The sequence below is a fragment of the Syzygium oleosum genome, unplaced genomic scaffold (genome assembly GCF_021117445.2).
Source record: "Syzygium oleosum isolate NSW1041296 unplaced genomic scaffold, Sole_v2.1 Sole_v2.10, whole genome shotgun sequence".
Taxonomy (NCBI): domain Eukaryota; kingdom Viridiplantae; phylum Streptophyta; class Magnoliopsida; order Myrtales; family Myrtaceae; genus Syzygium; species Syzygium oleosum.
Window position 1 is genome coordinate 8,447,690 of NW_026607494.1, and position 15,989 is coordinate 8,463,678.

At 40.2% G+C, this 15,989-nt stretch overlaps 1 protein-coding gene across 1 annotated transcript; it reads right to left on the reverse strand.

Annotated features, from left to right (window-relative positions):
• Window positions 1-306: 306 nt before the first annotated feature.
• LOC130139038 (multiple RNA-binding domain-containing protein 1-like) lies at window positions 307-2,357 on the reverse strand. Its single transcript, XM_056315087.1, has 6 exons — window positions 2,067-2,357; window positions 1,860-1,946; window positions 1,445-1,552; window positions 1,262-1,363; window positions 1,041-1,187; window positions 307-979 (listed from the first exon to the last, which is right to left on the reverse strand). The coding sequence occupies exons 1-6, from the start codon at window positions 2,145-2,147 to the stop codon at window positions 794-796; spliced, it is 711 nt and encodes a 236-aa protein (XP_056171062.1). The 5' UTR covers window positions 2,148-2,357; the 3' UTR covers window positions 307-793.
• Window positions 2,358-15,989: the final 13,632 nt, after the last annotated feature.

Sequence of the window (15,989 nt, forward strand, 5' to 3'; positions counted from 1 at the left end):
AGGCGATATGATAAACGAGCGAATTCAATGAGACGTAACTAGACTTATATCATTGAACCTACTAAAATTAAATGATTTTAAAAAGGTTTATTGCAAACCCAAAGGCCAAGAGGCCTCTTAAATCTCTCTTTTTCAATTTGCACAAAGGCCTAAGCAAATGAAGAAACAACGCTTCCCTACTTTTTTTTATAGATTTGCCCAACATCCTCCCAATCTCTCTCCACCTGTGTATCTAGATGTGCGCGTACCTATGTATTCAATTTTATGTATTCAATTGAGCAAATCAAAAAGAGAGTCCAAAAGGCATTGAATACGAACGAAAATTGACAAAACCCCGAACGCGAATCGTGTGTCCTTGTTACGAAAAAGCATGTTACTAAGACATTCAATCATGATGCAAGCATGTTACTCAGATGTTCAATCATGGTGCACTGCCACGTCACACGTCCAACTACAAGCCAGCGACGTAAACTTAGCTGTGCTTAGTAGAACACAAGTCCAACGGCAAGAATTCCAAACAAACGGGTAAGTAAGATATCCTGCTAAGCGATCAAAACTCTATATTACGCTGCAATGTTAGTATTGGTCTCCCGACTCCTGCAAAGCTTATTCCTGAATACACGTGTAAGGTCAACCAAAGAATGATGTGTGGTACTGTATCTTCAACCAATTCTCCCACCTGCAGCCATTCTGTTGCAGTTCAATCGATCCTCGTCTTCCTCATTAACTTCGCCGGACTGTTTGATTACCTCTGTTTTTCTTTTCCCTAGCTTTTTCTATCACCTGAACACAGTTATAGCTCAGCTTTGTAGGACATTTTTCGGAGTAATTGAAAATGACTTACCAAACGCCATCCAAACAGATAGGTGTCCCCCAGCCTTCGCAGAGCACTCTGTGCCTCCTGCTCTGCTGAGTACTCCACAAATCCGATTCGTCTTTTAGTTCCCAAAGGCGGCAGTGGCAGCGTCACACTCTTCACCTATGGAATCACAAATATCAGTCACACCTTCAATTAATCCACGATGAAGACGCTAGATTACCTTCCCTAACGGGCAAAAAATCTTCCTTATATCCTCTTCAGTGGCCGAAGGAGCAATGTTGCCCACAAACAACGTGGTTGAACTCGGCACTGGTTCAACCGGTCGGCAAAGTTGTAAAATAAGCGCACGTCCATCTAAGATGGTTCTCTGGAGAGAAGACAAATATACTATGAGGAAATTACTAAACGGTAATTTATCAAGAGGGAAAAAGAAAGGCTTACATTTAAAATCTGGCGAACATTGGTGGCTGTGCTCACTGAATCAAATTCTATTTGCCCCTGACCTCTTGAAACTTGCCTCCCCATCGAAATGTACGTTTTTATCTGTGCACATAACGAAAATATGTTGATCAATAGTCGTGGATCACAAATCACAACGTTAATTCTAGTGGACCAAAAGATTACCGAGACATTAAGAATCTTCCTCGCTTCCATGAATTTGCCGAAATGGCTTCTCAAATCCACCTCAGAGGTTTCGAAGTTAATATTTTTAACAAAAAGAGATCTTGCTGCCTGTAAATCAAAGGCAAAAACATAAGCATACTCCCCTAAAAAAAAAAGCAGCAATTACTCCTAAGCAAATGAAGAAACAATCACACAGCTCCCATTACATTTGCAGCGCCATACAACATGATGCATCCAAGAGCTTGATTCGAGTATTGATGATAAAACAAGTTAATGAGTTTTCGTAACCAAGATCAGATCAAGTCATAGAAAGCATGAACAATTATCAACTGTTCAAACCTTGTAAATGTCTTCAAGAGATTTGGGCTGCATAACCTCAATATCGTGGGCAAAGAGTAAGATAACCTTCGCTTACTTTAATATTGTCGACGAGTTCCTCCAATGCCTTTCTTTCATCGTCATCTGGAACCATCTCTTGATCAAGCTCAAAGGTGATACTACCCTGCACAAAAAAATAGCAAATTACTATCAAAATCACCCCAGGCAATCTTGCCATGTACGCCGACTATATCTGAAGCAAGGATTAAAGATGCCTTTCAATTATAGCTGAGAAACAACTCACATGTCGAGCAAGGATATAGAAGAATTGTTTCTTCCATGCAAAATTACCGCAAGACATGAAGACCTGCTTCACATACTGCATGTGTACCTTCACGGGTTAGATTAGATTCCCACAGAGAGAGAGAGAGAGAGAGAGAGAGAGAGAGAGAGAGAGATAGAGAGAGAGATCCAATATGTGGCAATGCGGAACTCCTCACAAGAAATTCCTGTACACAACTTGAAAGGAAAAGATGCTTATTCATATCCAAATAACCTGCTTATCATCTAGGGACAGTGCCATCTCAAGGGCATTGGCGTAGTCTTCAAAATTGAGATAGATCTTGTAAGCCGTATCCAGACCTAACGTGACATCAGGTCCAGGAAGGTTTCTGCAACCGATACAAAAGAAAGAATTGATTGGGACAAAAGGCACACTCATGAGTCGGTCCTCAACCAATAAGCTCCTAGACCATTTTCTGAGCAATCCATAGTGAATTACCCTGACTGTTATGCACCGTTTTGATGACAAAAATTCCATGTACCTTGCAGCACTTGTGAGGTATACACATGTCCCCTTGAAGTTGGTGCTGTCAACATGCTCCATTAACATATCAAGGTGTTTGACCTGGAAGTCATTTAATAGTCTTAGATTCACTTCAAAACAGCCTCACTACAAAATAAAAGGTTGGCATGAATAATTTACTTTACCTCCATTAACAGGTCAACAGCTTCAGGTTCAGCATTGTGCTGCAACAAAATAAAATGATTTACTAACGCGTCATCAGAAGTTACAAATCTATCCGTTAAAGTGTCTTCTGCATACAATGATCCTAATCCATTTCCTGCCGACATGAAAATTAGACAATGATACATACCTTCATATGGAAAGCTACAATTTGCTGTACAAGCTCCATGAGATCATTTATAGGAGCCTCCTCACTCTGCCGAGGTTTAAAAAGCGTTGTCAAACATATATATAGGTCAAAACACCATGACAAGGAATATCCGGGGTCACCAATTTCATAGACAAATTATCTTGAATACAGGTGGTGTTGTTGTTAGGGATCACTGATGGAATTACAACTATAGAACTAAGCCACAGTACATTAATTAGCGAAAGCCAGATGTGACACATCATGTACCACCAGAATGGAAACTAATGTAAATATAAGCAGGCAACGGAAGAGCACTTCAAGAAAGAGTTTAAGAACCCGTCTTACATGATGTGAAGAAAACAGTGATGGACTTGCCAACATTACCTGTCGCTTTTTATATTCTTGAGCAATTTCCCCAGCCAAATTCCTGATGTCAGATGTTAATTTTAAGGTAAGACAAAGTGCAATGTAACGTCTAGATAAAGCACAAAACAACAAGAATTCCTCAATAACCAGTATCTCAAGACAGAGATCATGCACCAAGTATCGGAAAATGAATAACGTTCAAAATAACCCTTCCGCAAGGATTTCACAATTGAGAGAACAAAGAGACGGCAGCATGACCGTATCCTTCCCCACGTATTAAAATGTAATACATATAATCAATAGATAAGCAATGACTCTGGATGTATATATAGTCTAACGAACCAAGATTCCCCTATTTTCCATCCTATGTGTTCAAGAGAAACACGTCCTCCATGGTTGATGAAAAGTTGGAGTAAAGGATCAGCAAGTGAGAAAAAAAACTTTGACTTCATTTTTTGGTCCACAGTTCAATTCACAGCCACTTAAATAGTGGGCTGATGCAGAGCAGAGAAATCCTCGTACTAACGGCACATAGCTGTACCAGATTCAAGAAGTATCGACATAACTAGGCATCTAGAAGAGGCCATTGCAGAAAGATCATGTTAATTGAGAACTCTGGACAGCCGTAAATACGTGTCCCTCTTTACAAACATAGCGGAGCTTCACCATTATAACCCAGGTAACGACAACATAAAAGGTGGGACATTGACCAGTGGCTTACATAAAACATCAAATCAACAATGACAAGCAAATAAATTCATTCACCAGCAACCATTACGGACCACGTCTTTGTCTAGATAGACTGAAAATTTAGCTAAATTTTTTACTCTCAACCCACATCACATCCCTATCAGCATAAAATTTATCGAGATATCAGTATCATCAGACAAGTGGGAAATAATGAGATTATACACAACAGATGCAATTATTATAGAATCCTCAATGACGTTCAAAAGAATCAACAGTTCACTATAATTATCCATGAATTTATAGCAAAAGTTAGAGTCTTTTTAACCTCATATTAAAAGGAGAGGGAAAAAGGAACCAATGGAACGTGAGATATATCACACCCAACGTCAAGATGGATTACCTGACATACTCATGGCCCCAAGAGCCAATATCACCTTCTGAACCTAACAACCTGTACTTCAGACTCTCCTGGAAACAATTACACCATTCACAAAAGAAAGAAATCAACATCAAATCTACAAGGGAGTTGGAGAAGTGAACTTGGCAAGGTCACGGAAGACGTCTACACCTAAAATAAATGCAGGCTATTCAGTGAAATGATCATACGTCAGGAGGCATGATTTCAAAAGATACCGATACTGACTATTGACGAATTCTTGTTTAGAACAATGGCAACGGGGATATAGAAGATCGGAGTTTCCATAAGTTGTCATCCTACAGGCAAGTCATGGAAATAATGGCCAGCAAAATACGATTTTGAGTCACAAGAAGAATTACCCGTTCCCCTTCAGCAGACGTTGTCGAGGCCAAAACAGAGAGTATGTCCGCTAGGTATCTCTTCATCAATGTAAACCAGATCATTGACTGCGATTAAGATAAAGTATCCTAGCAAACAATACCGTGCCAATCCATACTTCACCTTCAAATATGAATCCTTCATTGTTTCATAATACGCCTTAAGAGTTCCATAATGAGTTCGGAGAAACTTCAGGGGCTTCGGAACTGAAGTCATTGAACTTGTTGAAGCACGAATTTCTCGTCTACAAAGACGATTATCGGTGTCGTCAGACCACATTGGAAAGATAAACGTAGACAGCCCCTCTTTTCGTGAGACATCTTTTTCATTATTAGGTTCAAACCACAACCAGTGTCAATTAAGGACCATCTCATTTCTAGCAGCCCCTTCTGATTTGATCCACGTAATGCTCGAATAGTTTCTAACATCTAAGTTCACAGTAAAAATGCATGCCGTAAAGATTTCTTTAGTCTAAAAGAAATAAGACCGAGTTCTCCCCATTAAACACCCCACGCCCATTCTCTAGTCTTCTCCCTATAGTTACAGAGTTGGTTTATACCGAAAATTTTTTCCTGGAACTGTCTATCCGACTCTTCTTCTAGCTGCATGCCAGATTATTCGCCTAATTGCCATATCATACTCATATCAGACCTGCAACAATGAGAACACCAGTCCCCCCCCCTCCCTTCCCAAGCAGATGGAATAACCAGCAAAGGACAAGCTAAATGTAGATTTGCTCGTTTCCCATAAGTTAATAGCTGAGTAGGAGAAGAAATGGAAGCAAAAAAATATCTCCAGGACCAGAAGTACCTCATGCTCTTTAGAGCAACCTTCCGTAACCCAGGATCAGGATGCTGAACCCTTTCCACATACAGCTCCAACTGCTGCTTCAGTGCCAAATCTTCTTCTGACTGCAAATACGTTCACAAACAGAACTTAACGAAAAGGAATTCATCAACGCACTCCAGCTCCTCCATAATCACCTCAGCAACTAACCGGTACCATTGCCACGACACGCCAAAAGTCCAAACCACAAAAGACCGCACCCGACTACCGACTCTGAATCCGAATCCTCACTCCGACTCTCAATTCATCAAATCACCAACTTCAACAGCAACCGAAGCAACACAAAGGGCACTCACCCAGCCGCAACATCCCGCATTCAACGACACACTCAAATCGAACACGAAGAAGGAAAACGAAATGAAGCGCCAAAAGCGCACTCACCATGTCCTCGTCCTTCATCTCTTCCTTCTTCCTGGGGCCCTTGGCGCGGACCTTGACGGGAGCCTCCTCGCGAGAAGTGCCGGCGCCGGACCTCTTCTTTCCAGGCGCCATGTCGGAGACGAACTAGATCGGAGCAGCTACCCGTTCGCGGCCGAATCGAGAAGAGGCCGGTGCAATTGCTACGAAGCCCTAGGCCGATTTGAAGGAAGTCGGAGGAAGAAGATCGTCGCCTCGGAGAGGGAGAGGGAGAGGAGGAGAATCTGAAGCGCGGGGATGGATTCCTTGCTGAACAAGCTAAAAAGCTCGCGCCAAGAGTGTCTCGGTTTGATATTACGGAATTAACAAAATCATTTATTTTGAAATATTTGAGCATTTAACATGGATAGAATTTATTGGTGAAACTACGCCGTCCGAAGAAATTGTATATGTAGAAAGATAAAAGAATCTCGAGATTTGACCTCTCTCTCTTTTTTCTTTTTTTTCTTTTTTCTTTTTATGGAGTAAAGAAGATTCAAATTTCAATATTGATAAAATGCAATTATTACTCTACGCATTTGAGCAGGTGTACAGCACTTGCGAAATAAGTATTTGAGAATATTCGAGAAAAAGAGACAAAGATTTAAGGTCCCTAAACGATAAGAGCTCTCTTTGCTTATATGAGAGTTTGGGTATACGGTAACAAGCACTTCCTTTAAGAATTGCTTCTAAAACCGACGCGTGTAACTCCAATTTACAAAGGATCGATCATTCTCCTTGAAAGGAATGCTTTTCTTGCATTCTCCACCGATTAGTATTTGTGCTCGCCTCATCAAATCCTAGGAGTTTTTTTTTTTCAATACAGCAACAGCAACCAAAATTTTTTTTTTATAAAAAAAAGGGCATTAGTTTAATAGCTTTAATCGTTGCACGACAGCAATTTCGTAGCTCCCCCTGTTAAGTATTTCCTTGAAATATTTTTGTTATTTTCTCCCTATATTATAATACTATTGTTTAGCTGCATATAAAATTCTCCTGGTTGTTGTGTTCGGAAAATTTTGTAGGCAACTAACAACATCATATAGTACGATTTATATGAAAAAGGATACCATTCAACGAATAATTTATATTAAGGCACACATCTCAATTTTACACAGAGAAATTTGTGCATAATATATATGGCCATCTCCTCATCGAAAGATTGCTTTTAGCGCTGGTTGAACTCACTTGCCCCTTCCTTGGATTGGGACGCATACGCCGAGATTATACGGCAAAGAAAAGATTTGACAAGACGCACCCGTGGTGCTTGAATCAATTTACAAGAAATTGTTGTAAGGCAACGAAATATCCAAAGCGGAATCAATTTCAAGGGTCTTTCATTTAGAATTAGAAATATAAGAGGAAATTGAAGAATGTGAGAAATAAAACTCAAAAATTAAATTTGAAATTCTAGCAGGCTTCGTCGGTTTAGACTAGCTACTTATTGATTTCCATGAATTTGGAATCTAACTTGTGAAAAATTTCTACTTTTGGTGGCAAAATCTAATGCACGTTTACACTATTTTTGGGGTTTGGCGATGCCCTGAAGGGCCCGATAACAGCCATATATCTTCAGCTTGAAGATGACAGATGTGAGAGGATTACCGCCAAATTCCAACTACTCACAAAAGATTTTCTTCAGTCCAAAGTGGTGTATCGCTGTGGAGAAGCAGACGATAGTGCTTTTTGGAGCAACATTTGGGTTATGATAACTTAATCAGAAGCAGAGGAGCCAGCTACTTCAAACATTGCCCATCCACCTGTTGTTGTGGCTTGATTGTTGACCGGCTTGTAGTGGCCTGTTCAAGAATTGGGACTTGCACGCCGAAGATAATCTTAGTAAGATCGAAAAATCCATTGGCCAAAATCACTGGTGTGTACAATGCAATCCGAACCGCACAAGTTTTGGCTGTCTAGAAGACCAAAACCTCGACACTTTTTGGTTAATCCTATTTGACATGGAATATCGCACCATCAGACGCCACTTCAAGGGAATGACCAAGCTAGAGAACCAAATTTGACAACCATTCTAGAGAACCAAAGTGACGTGGTCTTTCTTATATATCCAGGGAAAACCATTGACGACCAAACGGCAGCATAAGAGATTATTCGAGTTGGATCCAATCATTTGATGCCAAATTGGCAGCCCTTTAACTTTGCAGCCATCGCGGAGACACAACTAGCTTTGGATACCAATGATGACCCTCTCGAAAATTGTCATTGTTGAGAAACTTTTTAAGCCTTCCCCTGCGGATTTAGCCCCCGCTCGGAGCTGCTGTTGCCTCGCGTCGGTGATGGGGAACGGAAGCGAAACAAAGGGTGAAGAAAATAAGGATAGCACGAAAGGGAAGAAAATCGGATAAAAGATCGAGAAAAGGGGAAAGCACGCCGAAACTTGGCAATAACTCAACAATTCTACGGTATTGATCAAAAGCTAACTGATATCCCGAGTATCGCACAAATGTCTTTATCGTGACGTATAAAGAAACTCAAAAGACTCGAGCTCACAAGAGAGATTTTTGGTCAAAAGCTGACTAAAGAAATGCATTAACACGGTTATGTATAGTGGAAGACCTAGCTAGTTTCCTATTAAAACATAAACATTATGGACTAAAATCTAAATGAGATGACGATAAATTTAAAGATAAAGAAGTCAATGAAAAGTGTAATCTTGATGTAATTCTAGCTCTTCATTGACATGAGCCCGACTCATATCACCGTCGAATGAGATGGCCCCAGCTCACTTGCACTGGAGCAGAGGGGGCCATCGCGAGCACAACAATGTTTGCTTAAGAACGGCTTTAAAACGTGTCGTGCTAATATGAGAACATGCGGAACTTATCCATTGGTGATTACAGACATATTTAACGCCCACTGTCCCCGCGCTGGCTCTAATTAATGCCACTGTAGGTATTCCCACCTAGGCTGGCCATTAGTATTATACTATTCGCCTCGGTCACAGCTCTCCCGTATCCGCATACTCTTAGAGTGCAGCGTGCTAGTGTGCGTCTTGAGTCTTGCCAACTCTTTTTGGTTTGGTCGATGTCTACCAACTTAATAGTCCCAACATACGCTAAATACAATCACAAACATAGCCAACTACCAACATCTCAAGATATAAAATATATGTTCACTCAAATATCACTATATCAATATTTGAAAAAAGTAAAGGAAACTCATATAATTCTTGCAATGGGATGATTCACGCGAATGGATGGGAATGTCGTGATTTAAAACACCTAAAAAGTGCATTAATTAGATGTAGAGTTTCGGGGACCCAGATAAATATGATTTCAAAACATTTTGGAAACACTTGAAGCTAAGGGAAGATCCAGAGAGAAACTTTTAAATGGTGACCACACTGGTTATGACACAACTGGACCGGATAGTTCGATTATATGAGAAGCACTGCTCAAGAGCACATATGCGTGATTAGTTCGAAAGCGCCTCAGGATGTATCATTAATTAGAAGAAGCGCGAACCTAACAATCATGATTCTTGCCCACGGCGCAAACTCTGTGACGTCGAAAAACATGGAAATAGAATCATCAAAAGAGACACAAAACGGACAAAAAAACAAGCATGATTAACTTGAAATTACGCGATTCAATAGGTTTTTACCTTTCATTTTCTGCTCTCATCTAAGCTCTCAAGGAACCCACTTTAACTTGTTTTGAATCCGGAGCACCTAAAACTTTCGCAGCACTATAATTCTTGACATGCAAACATTTTTAAACCTAGATTATATTCTAAACTCAAACAAAAAAGCAGAAAACAAATTACTTTTGCTTATGTTTAATCTTAAATAATTAAGCTCATGTCAATACAAATTCTATTCTTCTTCGAATAAACGTCGAGCAACATGAACTTTACAATGCCAATATGTAGAGATGGCAGTGAGTCAACTCTAATAGGATAGTCGATCCGTTCTGAACCCTAGCAGGACTTGACTGGGTTGCCGTTACTCGGTTTTACAATACCATTTTGCAAGACCCGTATATGGTGTGAGGTGGGTTTGAAATTTGTCTTCCGGGTAACAGGAGAGCCATTTTATTGAAATGTGTTTGCTATATCGAAAAGCATAAGATTGCTCACATACTTTCATATACAACGATCCACATATAGATATTGATTGTACTCGTGTGTATTCATATACAACATCCACAATCTTTTTTGTCGCTTCTCTTTTTGCAGTCAGAATTTATTTGAAATTTTTCGGGGTTTGGATAAATCTCATCTTTCTTGATTGTGAATTTCTAATCAAGATAAGATATTGTTACACGTTTTTAGATTATTTTTCTTCGAGAAATTATGAACATATAGGAAGATAATAAGCTCAGGGGTATCAAGAACCCATTGAGAATCCGAAGTGTGTCCGAAAACTTAGGTTGGGATAAGTTTAGAATACCATCTACGAAATCCTACACGGAACTATATAAGGAGTCCCAAGCCCTAACCATTCTATCAAAGCATGGAGCATTGCCAAGTTGCAACACCCAATACCTTCTACCTCCCTCCCTCCCTCCCTTCCTCCCTTCCTCCCTTGAGCTCCCTCCTTTCCGCTTCTCTCCATGGCTTCCTCCGAGAGATTCGTCCACGGAGCAGCTGAGCTCATGATACTGGAAGTCGATGGGGCGCTCCTCCAAGAAATAGTTGACGACCTCGACAAGGACGACGTAGTCGTGGGCAGTAGCTGTGGCAGTGGAGAGTATGTTGTGCGGCCACTAGAGGTTCACCATCCTAGCCCCGTTTTGGAAGCCCCGAACTCCGAGCAGGAACGATTCCTTGTCCAAGACCCCGATTGGCTTTAGTACATCATGACACCAAGTGAAGAAGTGAAGATGGGTATGGAGATGAGATGGTGGGGACCGTGGAGTTTCACTGAAGATGGTAATTGGGAGTTCTAGTGTTCTACAATAGAAATGCCTCTGAGGAAATGGGTTACGGCTGCTTGTGGGAAAACAGTTAGAAATATCACCAATGGGGGTCTTTGGTGGGACAAGACAGGTAATATGATTCTAGGATTGTTGTCGTGGGACTTAAACTCACGCCATAAATTATTTTTCCCCTTTTTCGATGATGTCGCCCAACTCGTCGTCGACTCCGTTAGTTCTAGCAAAATACCTGGCTTAGTATAAGTGTTGCGAATCCAGTTATTTGACTTAAGTCTTTTTTTTAACCCGTTTCATTGTTGCCTTGTGCGTGTACGTATCGGCACATATATTCAGAGAATTAACCATTTGTGTTACCGACAAATCGTGGAGTCTCTTCGAGCTTTCAAAAAGGCAATCCAAAGTGGGAAGTTTGCGGTTTAACAATCAAACAGTGGCAAAGAATGGATCTCATCCTTCCAGTCAAATCAACAAGAACCAAACACCCAAGCAAATTTGCAAAAGCATCTAAAAGCAATTAATTTAACACGCGGAAGCAATAGTTTTCTTGAATTTCTTTTCCTTTCCTTCCAAAACACCGGTAACCTCTCCTCATGATATATATATCCTAGCTCTAATACTTTGGCATAATCAATTAAGTTGTTCCTTCGCGGTTTAGGGTGTAGGGTGGACATCGGGCTAATTGCCTCGTTCCCACACGACTCTTCCATGGATGTTGCACAAGCCAAAGAGAAACGATGCAAGACTCGAGCGATTCTTCGTTTAGTCTGCATTAATCGAAGTTCGCAAGTTGCACCTATCTCCAGCTTTAGGTTTCCTTGTTGACAATAAACTTGGCTGAGAAAAAGCCAATTGTATCAAGAGGAGCCGATGGGTCAAATCTATGGACAAGTTCATTTTCCCTGGTTTTGGCCACTCCCTGCAGGCAAACACCGTATCTCTTGCTGTTTGCTTTACAAAAATTAAGCAGCTCACTGTTTGCTTTACAAAAATTAAAACTTCAGCAAGCGACATTTATGAAGAGACAAATAAAAATAGCATAAGAGATTAGAAGGACAAAGACTACCAATGTTTTGTTAATTCAAAAAGATGGACCATCCTAAGATCGGCTACAAGATCTACAGTATTGCCTCAGATCATTAAATGTACCTTACAATCTCATCCTTTAACAGAAATGATATCTCAACCATCTCGGAAATAGGATTGGAAAATATTTTACAAAAAGATATGGTTGCACAGAAGTACATATATCCATCGCTATATTCAAAAGAAACAACAAGGCCTGGACCTCCGACTCTTGGATGCTGAAATGAACACAAATGCAGGTAGCCGTGAGATCTTCTGTATTTTTTTCTCTCTCTTATTACAGATATGATGAAATATCGACCAAATAATTGTGCATGTCAAAACTTAAACAGCACAGTCAAACCTGTGGAGCTATTGAGAGGAACTTGTGAGTGTCCAAAGCATACCGAACCAGTGCTTCAATTTCCCCGGGATTAATTGTACATCTAGCAAACCAGAAATAAACACCACGGTAAATTTCACATATGTTTGAGGCAAAAGATTTAGTGCAATAGGATTAATGATAGAAGCAGCAGATACACAAGCTCGTTATAAGACAAGTATCGCACAAGGGCTGAGACGCACGAGTTTTTAGGACATAGAAATGGTACAGGACCTGATTAAGCAGATGGCGCTTGACGACCCATAGCGACGACTTAGTATGCATATAAAACGTGCAACCTGACATGGTTATATAATTCTTGAGGTATGAGTTATGCCCCAGGATAATAGAAAAGACATGCTAAGAGTCAAACTTGGCAGTGGTTTTAAGAGATGTAGATATAAACAAAGGATGCAACAAGAACAAACTGGACTTCATTCATCATTGCAATTGCTATGGAAACAAATATGTCGTCACGTCTTTCCATTGTGGAAGAAACAGTCTTTCAGAAAACAAGGTCAACTAAAAGCTTTCTCAAACAGGATAAGGGTTTATGGACAGCATGGTCGCCCTCAATTCTAAGAATGTCTACAGCAAAATAGCAACTAAAATTAGGGAATGAAATCACCAAATTAAAATCAAGTTATTGGATCCATCACATGTCTAACCTCTCCAGAAAACAATACGGGTCTCAGCCCAAGAGCATAAAGAAGAACTCGATCGAAGCTGTGAGGTAAAAATCTTTGGAATTCTCCATCCTAGTGCCCTTGCACTGGTTACTTCCTGGCCCATTCCTCATTCTACTCATACTATTCTTCCTCCACTCGGCTCGGCATGTGTAAGTTCTCTCACTACAATTCTCATTTCTAACTATAACATTCACACCATCAGAGATCAGTGCTTTGTTACTTACAATTGGAATATAATTAAAAGAAGACAGGGGAATGCATATCACATACATGGGAGGGAAGTTAAGAACCACAAGCTACAGTACGAACATACAGATTTGACATCCCATAATCATAAGAGAGAGACAGATATTCGCTTATTTCCAGGGGGAATGCAGTCAATAAAACGAGTCCTAGGATCTTACATGGCTCACTCAAAGATACAAAGACTGGCAGAAGCAATTGAAGAGCCGAAGTCAAAGCTAGGCTCAATAGGATCCAAGAAACGAATAACTCAACTCTTTCTTTTCGACTGAGAAAAATTCTGCATCAGGAATCGAATAGGAAGTATGCATTAGAAGGCAACTTGAGTTATTTTAAATGACATCAAGCAATCTCACAAGAAATCCCTGCTTAACCCTGTCTAGACATCTCAAACAAGACCAAGAAAATTCCTCCAACCTGGGCAGCTCGGGGAGGCAAACCACACTGCTCCACAAGTCTATTGAAGTTTTATGTGAAATGAGGACGTAGGCAATTCTGCCACGATTAAAGGAAAGAATCTCAGCCTGAAATATCCGGACTTCGTATAGAGAAAATAATCATTCAACATAGCTCCTTTGCCTAAGGTTCAACTCCAAGAACTTCTAAAACACTTGAAATCCTGAGAAAATCTATTCGTTCCAGCAAAATGCACCCCAAGAACCTTAGTTTGTTCATATCCAACACAGGTTGCTGAAATTTTCAGAGTACATCCCATATAGTACATCCAAACTCAGACATTCAATCCCCAAATTCAGACTCAATGCAATGATCAGACTAGGTGCTATCTGATTTATTTGTGGCGTGATAGGAAAGAAAACGAATTCATACAGTAGAATGTTGACTGAAGTGGAAAGTAGGATCTACCTACTGCTGAGATTGCAAACATCCCTCGTGCTAAGTCCAGCAATATCATCGGTTTGCACCTTTTCTGTCTGAGATTTTGCTGTGCTGGAGTTCTGGTTTGTAGCATCACTTTGTGAGCTATCACCAGAATTGGATGTGATGGCAGCACTGAGTACAAGGCTTTTGCAAACAGATTTAAGAGCATCCAAGTTATATGTGGTTATACAATTCAAGCCCAATTCAGCAGCCAATTTCTGAATATCCAGCACCTAGAGTCAATTGCAGAGAACTCTTAGCAATGACAACAATGTGAACCAAAACCGTCAAACGTGACAAATATGCTTAGCACGGTCAATCAAGGAACAGCGACCGCTTTGAACATGAATCATGATTAGTCAAGATTGAAGTTATTGACCCGTAAAATCTCTCGCACATTGCACTTTGATTATATTTGTCTAGTCATGTGACGTAATTCAGGAGTTTTCCGTTTACTACAACTGCAAGAATTCCGGTTTTATTTTAACTTATTCAAATATTCATGCCCCTCATTTGCCTCTCCATCCATAGCTATTGTCCACTAGTCTTAAACTTCTTAGTCTAACTGTGGAGCGTAACAACATTAAGTAGTAAAGTTTAAAACATGCCGTCATCTACCAAATTAAGCTTTTAAATGAATTCATGGTGGTCTCACATGATTCCCAATCTACAAAGCCGCATACTTTCTTCAGTGCAAGAAGACTCCACTCTTGTTCTATTGCTTACCAATTAAGTCAAATTCGAGCGTGCTACATACAGTCTTATGAGAGGAAATGCTCCGGAATAAAGCCTTTCGTCTTCTCTAGCTGTCTTCTCTTACTGGACATTTTTAGGTGGAGGAATACTCTAATACGCTTTCAAATGCATCATGAAGGCAGATTAGCAGGAAGAATTCCTACCTTATTATGAGACCTATCAGCGGCAACAATCTCTCCTTCATCTTTCGTAACAATTGCAATTGCAGTGGTTTTTCCTCCCAGTATCTAGAATCCTGTCACCCTTTTGAGGATCTAAAAGCTACAATACTTCAGATGCGTGTCCACGGTAAAACAAGAATCCTTGAAACAAAATCATGCCAATCATGTAGCACTGCCTCCTGATCTTTAACTCGTCCGTTTTTATAGATGCAAAGTAGCTTGTGGAAAATGAAGTTACCTAGGGCATGGGCGGTGACGATACTTGGCAGGTTTTGAAGAAATATCTCCCCCTGGAGCACATCTGGAGACCAAAAAATGAAGAAGTTAAAGGAGTTTTTCGAGCTTTATGAACGTAACGTCCAGAACCATGAGCTACGTGAAGAAATTAAGTCCGTCAAGCGAGATCAGATGTCTCCAAGATAATAGTTGATTTGCTCCTGAAAGTTGAGAAATAAACCCTTGTTTGTCGGGTAGATCATTACATACAAGCGTTGATTCCGGTTTTGATGACAAGAATGAAATACTGTAGGTAAGAGAAACCATGTCACCACATGAAATATCTTTTTCTAAAATAATATATAATTAAACATTTGGTGTAAATCATGCAAAGAAGAATGCTTCCAAAATCAGGCATTCATTGCATAATCCTCCATGGCACCACCATTTGTCAATTTGCTGTATCTTGATCCATCAGCCCCCAATATCAATTATTACAGCTTATTTATTCAGGAAGTAGATAATTAAGCCCTCGACGCAAAAAAGGCCAAGAAGCTTTCTTGAAGACTTGTCCCACCGAAGCAACATAATTGACAAAATTGTTGTCTCAAGGAAAGGAATTTTAAAGATCTTTAATCCCAGCGCAAATAACAGAAATAGAGGCAAACAATAGTTGGAATCATAGGTTTCGGA

Coding starts and splice junctions, on each gene's coding strand:
- LOC130139038 (XM_056315087.1), bottom strand. CDS start 2,147: ATGCAGTATGTGAAGCAGGTCTTCATGTCTTGCGGTAATTTTGCATGG. Junction 1,947..2,066: donor TCTATATCCTTGCTCGACAT/GTGAGTTGTTTC, acceptor TTTTTTGTGCAG/GGTAGTATCACCTTTGAGCT. Junction 1,364..1,444: donor GGAAGATTCTTAATGTCTCG/GTAATCTTTTGG, acceptor TTATGTGCACAG/ATAAAAACGTACATTTCGAT.